This window comes from Empidonax traillii, unplaced genomic scaffold (assembly GCF_003031625.1).
Source record: "Empidonax traillii isolate 1590-97213 ecotype Southwest subspecies unplaced genomic scaffold, ASM303162v1 scaffold1:size7828297, whole genome shotgun sequence".
Classification (NCBI taxonomy): Eukaryota; Metazoa; Chordata; class Aves; order Passeriformes; family Tyrannidae; genus Empidonax; species Empidonax traillii.
This window is the reverse complement of record NW_020955194.1, coordinates 5,979,279-5,991,155: the sequence shown is the minus strand read 5'-3', so window position 1 is coordinate 5,991,155 and position 11,877 is coordinate 5,979,279. Positions and strand designations below refer to the sequence as shown.

Below are 11,877 nucleotides of genomic sequence, written 5' to 3'. Positions count from 1 at the left end.
ACAAGGCACCTCCTTTCATGTGGTGTGATGTGATTAAATCCCGGGGGCAGAGGCTCACCTGCACCACCTGCCTTTCCTTCTGCTGAATCCACACACGTGGGCTTACACCTTGCAGATCCGCATGGATCTGGTATTGCACAGACCTGTGCTGAAACATTGCCTAAAGGCTCTCTCTGCAGCACCAGAAGGCTGGCTGGACTCCAGACACCCTCCAGCAGCCCGGGTACGGTCTGTCCTGGGCTCAGCCTTCCCTCAGCTTCCTGCGCTTTATCCTTCTGAGCAGAAGTCGGACTGCCCCCGTTCACTTTCACGCATGACTACACCCAAGGAGTAATTAGTGCTAAAAGAGGACTTTGAGTGATCAAAGCAATTCACAAACACTAACCAAAGTGGGTGCCACCTGGCCAGCCTATCTGTTTTACAAATGAGAAAGCTCGGAGAGGCAGCCACACAAAAAGCCAGAGCAGAAAACACAGAACTCCGCTGTAGTCAGTCAGGTCACATCACTCTCCTCTCTTCATATCTGCAACTGCATTTCCAGCCTAGGGCTAAAATTATCAACTTAAGATGAGAAAAAGACAAATTAGAGAGCCAGCCACTTAAATCAAACTGCACTAACTTTTTGGGCTATAATTTCCATCTTCATTTGAAATGTACTGCCGGGAGTGATGCAGTCTACTGTAACTTTATGGCACTGCTAAGCGTTTTCTTTCATTCTGTAAAGATCCCAGTTTTCCTCCAGTAAAACACTCCATAGATTAATATGATCTACAGTGGTCCACATTAAAAAAAAAAAAATCTAACAAGCAGGAAGAACATAGAAGGTAAGAAGCTGAAACCTTGTCAGGGATAATACAGTCCAAAGCTGCAAAAATAGTAACTTGTAGCAGAAACTTCATAAGCAAGGGAGGCTTAACAAACTGCACTGGGGATTCTGTTGCTGTGATGTTCCTCTACTGTTTCCCAGAGGGGGGAAAAGCAGCTCAATGCTCTGGTAACTGCTTACTCATCACAAGCAGTGACCCAGATTTTAATTTTACCAACTCGCTCTTATTTGAGGCTGTGAGAACAGGCACCTTTTGCCACTTCTGCCTGCAAACCACAATACACACTGACAGTTTGGTCTGGAAGCTTAATAGCACCTCAGAAACCTCCCAGTAAACTTCATTAAGCTCCGAAGCACTTCTAAAGGTATGTTGTTGTGACCAGGAAAAGAACTAAATCAGTATGCATCAATTCACAAGGGTGAGAAAGCAATGCCAAGGACAAAGACAGGCTACTGACTGTTCTTCAAAGGTCTGCATGCTCCTCAGCAGCTGCATAATGGACAAGTCCTAACCTGGGGCTGTGGCATCCCCCACAACATCCCTAAGGGATGTCGGATCTACACGATCCCTCCTCTGCAGAAGTTTTAAAAGATTAAAAAAAGGGGATGATAGTTCTTAACTTTAGGTTGTTCAAAAATTCAGGATTTCCTTCTTTAAAACCCACACTATGAAGAGGGTTTTTAATGAGTCCATGAAAATTATCTGGAAAAAAAAGAAGGGCTATCTGTACTGGATATAGTCATACAAGTTATGCCTTCTGCATGACTAAATGTCTTCTGATACTTCTCGCTGAACAAACTGGTGAATAATTAATAAAAATACAAAAGGGAATAGGAATAAACATGACAAGAGTATCAGACACAGTCTTATTGCTGACTAAAGCTTATATAGGATTGATCATTAAGCTTGTTTTTCACAAAGCCTGTAGATAGTGGCTATCACTATCCCATGAGGAATTTCCCAGATGTATGATACAGGCAATAGTCTACAAACAGCAGTCTCAAAAGTTTGAAGTGCTGTAAAGCAAAAGATAAAACATCACCCTAAGGGCAACTAAATAAATGCACTTGGTCATTCTTACAACATAATCAGAAACCTTGTTACAAAGAAATCCACCATTATCACCTCTATCAATATAGAGAAGTCCTTCCAGCAACTGTGGTATTGAAATACAAGTAAGGACCAGGGATTAATTCAGATAAAAATGCCCTCCTGTCTGATAAAAAGTAGTTTAAAAATCTTTCTGAAAGCTTACAGAAAAAAGAGTATTGTAAGGGATACTGCACATTTTCCAAGCAGACGTGTGTTTGAATTTGGAAGTTCTGTAATTAAATGCTGTAATATTGCTGGAACAAAGGAATGTCATTTTGAAGAATGGCTGTGGGCTTGCCCAGTGCACCTGTATCAGTGAGTTTTCCAGCTGCACCATTTCAGTCCAGCTGCACAGTGCTCAGTCCAGAGAACTGAGATGCACCATAGCTTCAGAGCCACAGGAGTGATGCGGAGTGCAGTCAATCAATAATATCATAATAACTGGGATCTAAACATACAGCAGTGATGATGTGCATTAACAAAGGGAAAAAAAAAAGCTGGAAAATAATAAAAGAAGGAAAGAATTTGGAACCTGCTGTAAGAAAATCCCAAGAGAGAACAATTAGCTTTTTCCCCCACCTCTGAACGGTTTTAAGCTGTGTGGTGAAAAAGGACCGCTGCTGTGAGCGAGGCACCCAAAGCACTGCCCACAGCCCTCAGTACCTGGAGGAAAGGCACCCTCTGGCACTTTCAGTGTGAAATGGGACATAAGAGAAAGGGGAGATAAAAACAATAATCCTCTCTAAATGAACACAGCTGAGCAAGCACGGGCAGTACTTGGAAACTCAGCTTCCCTCCACTATAGCTCAGGCTGGGTGACTTCTCCATCTGGCTGTGACAAACACACAGTGCCACCACATCTTCTGATCACTGCAAAAATGACCTCTTCTCCAGTAAGAGAATATTAAAAAAACCTAAGACATATATTTATGATGCCTGCAACTCTTTGAGGCATTCATGAACAAAAATAACAGAGGAAGCATGCAGTGTAACCTTGATTTATGCAACTGTAAAGAGCTGAGTAGTAAGGAGCTCATGAATTATTAATCACATCTATCACTGGCAGCACTAATTGCCTGGTGGCAGAAATCCTAGTGGACCCCACTTGCTGAGTAGTCCTCTCAGAGGCAATTGAGAATTTGTGAATTCATGTTATTTCTCATCTCCCTACAGAAAATCAGTGGTCTGAGGAAACAGACAAAGCTGGCAACTGAACCACCTACCACTGTCCCTCTCTAAGATGACAGTGTTTACTCATGATGCTTCACACTCAGAAGATCTAGTTCCCCTCCTTCAATGCCAAAACAAATACCAAAAGGAGCCACAGCATGTTTAGAAATGCATCACTTTCTCACTATTGGCAACTATACAGAAGGAACTTTGAGGAGACCATTCATCAGTCTTCACATTTGAAGAAACTCCAAAGCTACACCGAAACAGGGTAGCTTTGAGACCTGGGATGTTAGTGCTGCTCTGGTGGCACACAGCCCACTGTGTTCCCAGTGCAAGTCAGGAAAGCAAAGGAAAGGCAAATAGCTCCGACTGGAGATCTCATTTACTTAGTTCTTTTTACAAGACAGCTAGAAGCTGGGAGGAAAAGAGAACACATAAGAACTCTCTCTCTTACAGAAGTATGTCAGTGACCTTGATTCAACTAAAATATTAGGAAACATTCACTTTCTTTAGTCATTAGAATAGCAGGAAAGTATTTTAATTGTTTGCAAAAAGTTCTGAGTCTCTGTCACTACAGAACCACATTCTTTCTTTTTAATGCTAGTGCAGTACATCCTAGTCAGTAGTACCTATTCTACCACTTAACCTCTTGAGAGGGCTTTATAATTAGATTTTTCTTTTATATTGCAATATAATAATAATGCCTTCCATAACAAGATTACCTTTGGTCTATTGAATACACAAGAAACACTCTTATCACAACATGCTGTGATGCAAAACTCAGCATAAGCCTGAAGGCCTAAAACTCAAATGAAACATTTTAAGCAACTGAAAATATTCTCTAAAATGCTCACATTTTAACAAATGTAAATTATTTAGCAGTCAAATCTTAGGCATAAATTATTTAAGGAAGTCATACTTACAAGCTACAGAAGCACCAAGGTTTTAAAATGCTAGCAGATAAATAATGAATGTCTAACAAGAGGTCCTTGGAACTGACAAAACCCCCAGTCAGAACCACGTCACAGCTGGGTTAGTTTATAAGTCAGATAATGCATTTCAGAAGAACTCAAAATAGGCAACAGAGCCTTTTAAACTGTCCAAAAGCAAACCCTCAGAACTACAATTTCAAAGAGTCTTTTTCATTTGAGTAACAAGTCAAGATGGAAATATTTGGAGATGAGAAACTGCAGCTGAACCCCAAATGGAGGTCAGAATTGAATAAGCAGCTCAAAAGAGATGAAGCAAAACAGAGAAGGGCTTTTTTGAAAGCAGGAAAGTGTGGAGAGTGGAAGAAAAAGAGAAATGACGAGGTGCTCTGAATACCACAGTACTGCTTCTTGTTGGTACTTGATGCAGCTTTCCTAGGAGCTGCTGAGAAGTGACTGCATGTGCTGACTCTTACTGTAAAACCATACAAGATACAGCAGAGAGCGAAATCTTCATTATCAAAAGCCTTTGGCAACAACCGAAAATGGTTTGCACAAACTCAAAGGAGGAGAAGGACTAGAAAATAGAAATCTAAAGGGACAAGACTGTTTTTTTAAATGTAAGTAAGTTACATGAATGGCTCCTGACTGACCCTGTCTGAATAACTTATTTTTCTGAATAGGAACTAGTGTTTAACCCATAAAATCACAGATATCTGGCTGTGACAAGCTATCAGGACAACAAGAACTTGTTCGCTTTTCAGCAGCTACCTTACTTTTTAAGTACAAGTTATTTATAGCAGTTTGCAGAGACAGAAGTCATGATTTTGTCATAATCAATGAAAATCACAGCAGTGTGACCTCCACACTTCCACAGAAACAGAGCTCTTTGTTCCTGCTGTACTGAGAACCGAAGTATCCATAAAAGGCGAGGTTGCCTGTGGTGGCATCACCTCCATAACTATGCCTCCAGTAGTACAAATGAGAAAACAGACTAACAGTCTACCAAACTTCAAACCAGGTATTTTTAAGGTGTAATTCCTGTCAGAGATCTTTTACCATGTTATTTATCATCAGAAGTTGTTATATTAAATAAAGCTAAAATTCAAGGCACCCTGAAAAGGACTTTTTAGCCTGTTTAGCTATCTACCTCCATGTTACACTAGTTTTCATATGCTACCTTTACAATCTAATACTAAGCTGCTTTAGAAGTCACCCTCCTTTTGGGTAGGCAGCTTATTTTGTATACAGATAGAAAAGCATTATGATGTTTTTTCTTCTTCCATGATTCACTACACAATGCTGTTTAAAAAACAGCACTCATCTCCAGAAAACTAAGCTAACTTATTACTGGTTACCAGATATGTCAAAATATGGATTTTCCTCCACTTGGGCTTTATGTGCTATGCAGTAGGAAGTTTGTGGTTTGTTTCAAACAAAACCTCACTGCTGTTCAGTGAGCAAGAGGTTTGTTTACTACAGCTTTCTGTGTGGAACACTTTCCTCATCCTTGATGCCTACGGATCCTCCACATTTTCCCAAATCTTCCTGATAAGAAGTGATGGAGTCACTGTAATTGATTAGTACCATCCGAAGGAGACTTACACATGGAGAGAAGATCTATGACACTGCCAGCTCTTGCATTATTTCCTTGACATGCCTGAGGTAAATGATTACTGCATTAAACCCTCAGTGTAAACAGAAGTACCTAGCTCTTAAAGAAGCAAGAAAAAAAGAGCAAGGAAATACCTCTAGACTGTACTATAAAAGTTCAAGACAGTAGAAGCCAAAAGAGCACTTTTTTTTTACAATTAAATGTAGAATTACAGTCTGTTTTTGGTAGTTCGCAGTTGCAATTACAAATCTACTGTAGAAAGAGGACTGCAGTGTTCTGATGCCTCAAGTGTCCATTTGGGGGTTTTTATGGTGATTAATGAAGATAACTTCAATTAAATTTAAAATTAGAAGCAAATTATACTTGGTAGTGAAAGACTAAAGAAATGGCAACAAGCAACACCAAACAAATGGAAAGGAGAACCCAACTTTTACCGACTTTGAAAGTACTTCTTTTTTGGGAGAAAATGCAAATTTATAACTAATTTTATCCCTACAAATACTATCAAACTGAATTCCAGTGTAATTGTTTCACAGATATTTTACGTCAAATGCAGCATCTGGTGGTGTAACCCACCTGTTTTCCTCCTCCAGGTCTGCGAGGATTCTCTCCAGTTCCCCTCTTTCCTCACTCTCCAGAGAAATCAGGATCTGGGCAGGGCTTCGGGGCTGGCTCAGTGGGGACTCCTGATTCAGACTTTGGCAGTAGTGCTGGATTAACAAGTGTTCATCATCGCTGGAAAAGAGAGAAAGGATAAAACACGCTGTTCCCTTCCTTCTTTTTAACTTCACAGTGAATATGAGGAGATGATTCACTCCCAGTCTTTCATTTCTTACAAAGAGATTTGCTGAACTCTTTGTAACCAACAGCAGAGCAATGTACCTTAAAGCAAAATCTGCTGACCTGTTTCACTTAGTCTCTGGCAATTTTCCTTCTCTACAGAGTCCACCTCTCTCCTCCTCTGCTTCTCAGAAAACCAAGTTTGCAACAGCTGACAACCTCAGCTTTCCTCTTCTGCCTAACTTCAGTTAGGAATTTGCTTGAAAAAGAAAGCTAACCTCTGCTGCTTGACCTGTGTCGTGGAAGGGTCATTCAAGCAAAGGCAATGCATTTATTTTTGTACCTACAAACCCTCCTTTGGTAAAAATGTGTGCTGTATTTATCTTTTTTCCTCTATAAAATTGTAAATGAGGTAAAAAAAAGTATTGAACTAATCTAAAAAAATATATGCTATTTTTCATTCAGGTGGGTTTCTTTTTAAAATTAAAAGTGATGTACATTGTCAGAATATAAATATATTTGGGTTAACATGTGTGATCTTTTTCTTTATTTCTATTGCCTCTGAAACTGTCTGGCGTCTGAAACAGAAACATCTCTGGAAGAGAAAAATAAATCCAATTCTGATGGCCCTGATCACTTCCTAGAATTACATGGATTGTTTTAGGTGTGGTTTAGGTGCTAAGGAGATGCATCCAGGCCCCAAGCTATGCAACTAGCACCAGCATTAACTGTGAGAAACCATGAGAGGTTTCCCTTAACACTACAAGACAGGGACATTAAAAATGACACTGCTGTTGGAAATTTTGTCTAACAAAATAATTCAGTCTAGTTTTTTTTTCTGTTATGTTTCTAGACCAGAATTTAACAGGCATTTTGAACAGCTGTTATTGTTCAAAAATTACAATTTTCCTTGTTTCCATTTGTTCCTGAAAATGTTAATGATGCCATTTTATGACTGCAGGAGTGCCAAAGCAATATAGAGCACATTAACATGAGTTCATAAAAGAGAAGTATTAATTTTTCACAGAAGGAAATGCTTGCCAGTTCCTAAATTTATAATTTTCATGAAACGCTTCCACTGTGATTTCCTTAAAACCATTGCTTTGCACTTATAAATATTCTTAGGGATTTTAAGTGAATTAACAGTGAACAAGTGGCATAACTACTGCAATATGTCACTTTACAAGCATAGTCTTTTTCTGTGATTGTCAGCCTGCACGTATTTTTTATACATAATTGCAGTGACACTACATAAGGAAATGTTTTGTGATTTTTATATATATTGTGTGTATATATATATATACGCTATGTTTTTATTTCCCACCTTCCTTGTCTCCATCTATCACTCTTCTTGCCCTTTTTAGCCCAATAATCTAAACCATGTAAGAATGGCAACAAATAATACTTAAGCATAATCTGACATACAAAACTGAGAGAATTACAGTTGTAAATTCATGGTAAGCTTTGATTTTGCTGCAATTTGTATCTACCTGGATAGTATTTATTCCAAAATTCAGAATGTACAGGTTTGTTCTCGTTTTAATAGTACAAACTGAGTAACAAACTTGGATAGTCATTGGTTAACTTGTTAACTGAATCATACTAATACAACTTCTAATTAATCAAAGAATGAACTGAACAGTAAGACAAAAGTGCAATACAAGAGATACTGCATACACAAGATTTGTGTGACAAGGCATTGAAATATTTCACTGAACAACACAAAATTCCATCTATTATATCATTACTACTATTCATAACAATGCAAAATTAACATACAACTTGAAAACAATTTTCATTAACTGCGTGAAACTATACTGACACTACATATATACCAGTTCTGAGGTGTCATTTTAATTTTCCCCTTTTTGACCAATATATTAGAACAATACATTTGGTTGTAAAGGAGATTTTCTTTCAAAACTGGCAGGCAACAATCCTGCCAAGTCAAAAGAGAAACTATTTAGAAAAAAAAGAAACAGCTTTATCACTATCCAAGAACATCGCACAGGCTCAGAATCAACCTCTTTAAATGCTGATTTGGAATCTCAGATTAAGGGAATGAAAACTTCCTAGAGTACTGTGCTTTAAAGGAATACTACAAATTTAGCTTCTGTCTGAATTTTCAAACATGTCAGTGACTTAGGTGCTTCTATCCTGTCTTCAGAAACATTCATCATAGTTAGTTTCCTAGTTCTATGTCCTTTCATTCCAAGAATAAACAAGATCAAGAATATCATCAGAGGAGGAATATACTACCATGTCAGAAAACCACAAAAAGGTCTCAGTGTGACATTAAATTTTTAAAAATTTAAAACTTCTACTTATGACTTTTCATTTGAACTAGTACAATGAATGCTTGCCAGAGATCTGGCCATCTGTAAAGTTTACTACTAACATTTCATGGTAGGGATGAGTCCCTCCTGGCTTACACTTGCAGTGCATTTCAGGTATTTGTAGACCAAAGATTTCTGTTTAGCTTCATGAATGTTTGGAATGACACTTTGCCCACACCAACATTTTCTAGTTTACAGCAATTTAACCATGACTAACCTTGCAGTAGAGATAGAAGGGTTTTCTTTTTGTCTTTGTCCTTAAAAACCACCAGATGACAAGCATTTTTTCCTAGTGATACGGAAACTATTTGCTGAATAAATCAATAATTTTTTGAAAGAAATGAGTCATTTTAATTTTGAAGGTATCAATCATTTGTTGTATAAATTTGGTATTAAGCTGTAAGCCGTAAATCTAGGCCCTATGATACAAATAGAAGGGACGTGAGTTCATCATTAAATTGAACCAGATGGTTCAATAATGTGTACCTGGCCATGCAAATTTAGCACTACAAAATTTCATTACAAGTTAATAACCTTCCCAAGAAAATACATGTCAAAACCAGTAAAACAGCCTACTTACATGCTCTCATTGGGTGAAATACTGTCATTTAGATAAGAACCATTGGTGTTCTCCATTTCTGCTAGCCTGTAGAAAAATAAACAAGACTGAATAAAACCAATTATGTTTTCCAGAAACTTCATCTGCTCTAACATTCTGGAAAGAATTAAAGAGCGTGATGTTTTTGATGAATTTGAAACTCAAATTAATTTACACTCACTGTTGATTAACAAAAAGTTTTGCAATAAGCTATTGCAAAGGATTGTTTGTTTGTTACAATGACCTGGCTAAACTCACATCTAAGTTTATATTCCACTCTTTTTGATTAATTAATTCCACAATCAAAGAAAAGCCTTAAGATGCCAGGGGATTACACAAATTGCTTTGTACCCGGCAATATCATCATCAGAACTAATGATCAGTCATTTCTTATTGTTTTTCACACTCAGCCCCTCCTAATCGTCCTGGATAATTCAGAAACACCTCTCCTGATTAAGTGATATTGGGGGAGAGAAAGAGGAGGTTGGAATAACCATTTCTCATTACCTCAATCCTTGCAAATTTACTTGCTTGGTGGAAAAACATTTTCATATTTGTGCAACTGACCCACTTTTTGATTCTTAAGAGCAGTATGAAAGCAGAGAAGTGAACTAAAGCAGCGATATAACACTACTTTAATCCTCCAAATCAAGGAAAAATCCTGTTTGCGGTATTTCATGAGATGAATTACTTAACGTTATAATGACACTTGAGATTCATATATGACTTGGGAGGTTTTTACTATTCTCATTTGTTTAATTACACCAGGGTCCTTATTAGAAACAAAACCCTATGCAGAATCATAGAACGGTTTGGGTTGGAAGGGACTTTTAAAGGTCATCTAGTCCAACCCCCCTGCAATGAGCAGGGACATCTTCAACTAGACCAGGGGGCTCAGAGCCCCATTCAGTCTCACCCTGAATGTTTCCAGGGGTGGGGCATCCACCACCTCTCTGGGGAACCTGCTCCAGTGCCTCACTACCCTCACTGTAAAAGTTTCTTCCTTGTATCCAGTCTGAACCTACCCTCTTTTAGTTTAAAACATTATCCCTTGTCTTCTCACTACGGTTCCTATTAAAAAGTCAGTATCTGAGTGCCCAGCTTAATGATGACCCCACAGAACCTAAAGGCCACTTCTGACCGCACAAGTGCTCTGGCATGCAGGTTAGGACAGGCTGGTTAGTAGCAACCAAAGACAACGCTCTGCATCCCAGAGTCTGGAAAGCAAAACCCCAAATTCTGTGTTTCTTTAAGAAGTGCTCAGGTAGCAGCTAGCCCTTGGGTTTTTTTTTCTTTTAATTATTTTTTATAGAAAGATCTGCCTAACATCCAGCTGGTCTCATACCTGCTAGCATAATGTTCAATGCGTGAATGAGTATCATCGTGTGAGAGCTGAGGGGACGAGGCAGGCCTATAAGGCAGAAAACACTGATTAATCACAAACAATACCCCTTTAAAAGTAAAAAGACACTTAGCCATGCCTATACCCTCACATCTCTATGCCTTATTCTACATTTGATAAACAGCAAGTTTTAACTCCAGGCGCTGTGTGTGCCTCCTTGAGCCATCGGTGCAATGTTCTGTGGTACCACACCAGGGATTTTCACCATTTTGCAATCCGTCTGCTGTCACGACTCTTCTTCACACCAGCTCCAGCAGAAGCCTTTTCCAAGGAATTTATAGAAGAGCTTTCACCCTGCTTTACCCTTCACACCTGCTACCTTCACTTGCAGTTCTGCTTCACATGCAGCCCTGCACCGGCTGCCAAAGTCCTGCTGGGAACCTCTCCTCTACCTCCCGCCCTGCTCCAGTGCCTGCTTCCAGCACATCACACTGAAAAGAGCCTTTAAAGACTACTCCACAAGAAGCTAGAAGTAAATACAACAAACATACAATGTCTGAAATGAGCCTTTAATAACACACTGCAGGTGCTGATGATTTTGCCTAGTGTCTTTCCAGTTGCCTTCTGAACTGTAGATACAGGGCAACACTGTCAATTATTCTGGGTTTTCTGCCTGACAAATCTGATGGTATGAGGTCCTTTTCACTTTTTTGGTGCACGAAAACAATTCATGGGACTTTTCTCATCAATTAGAGCATTGATTCTTACAGCCTCAACTCTGGAAAACGTCAACATTAAATTATGTTGCCTATGCAGTTCAGAGAGCGCTCTTTGCTCCCATGTGGGATTTTGCCCATTTACACTTATCAGGATGTGCTGAAATAACAAAAAATGATGCAGCTTTACAAACTCTATGGCAATTTTCATATTTTAGCTAGATTTCAACTGCTCTTTATTCCATCTCTCCCAACTCTCCTTCTGGAACTCCAGACTGAGGAAGGAGTTTCACCCCACTTTAAACTGTTGGAAACTGTGATTCAGGCAGGGGCTGCACAACAGTGGCAACTGCATTGCATAAATGGGTGAGTTTTGTAGTTGCTGGTTATAAACCAAAACTGTAGTAATCTTCTGGTTTGTAATGCTCCCATGTTAGGAGTTTGCCATAAATCTAGACTGGTCAGCTCC

General features: G+C 38.9%; 1 protein-coding gene across 14 annotated transcripts in view; it reads right to left on the bottom strand.

Annotated features, from left to right (window-relative positions):
* DMD (dystrophin) overlaps positions 1 to 11,877 on the bottom strand; it is a 996,724-nt gene that overhangs the window by 19,849 nt on the left and 964,998 nt on the right. For 12 of the 14 annotated variants that reach the window (XM_027888128.1, XM_027889056.1, XM_027888040.1 and 9 more), the window contains 3 exons: positions 10,696 to 10,761; positions 9,333 to 9,398; positions 6,213 to 6,371 (listed from right to left, as the gene is read on the bottom strand). In XM_027888128.1, the coding sequence (XP_027743929.1) occupies positions 6,213 to 6,371; positions 9,333 to 9,398; positions 10,696 to 10,761 (291 nt within the window). The remainder of the gene's footprint in view (positions 1 to 6,212; positions 6,372 to 9,332; positions 9,399 to 10,695; positions 10,762 to 11,877) is intronic. The other 2 variants (XM_027888196.1, XM_027888367.1) reach the window with 1 other exon arrangement.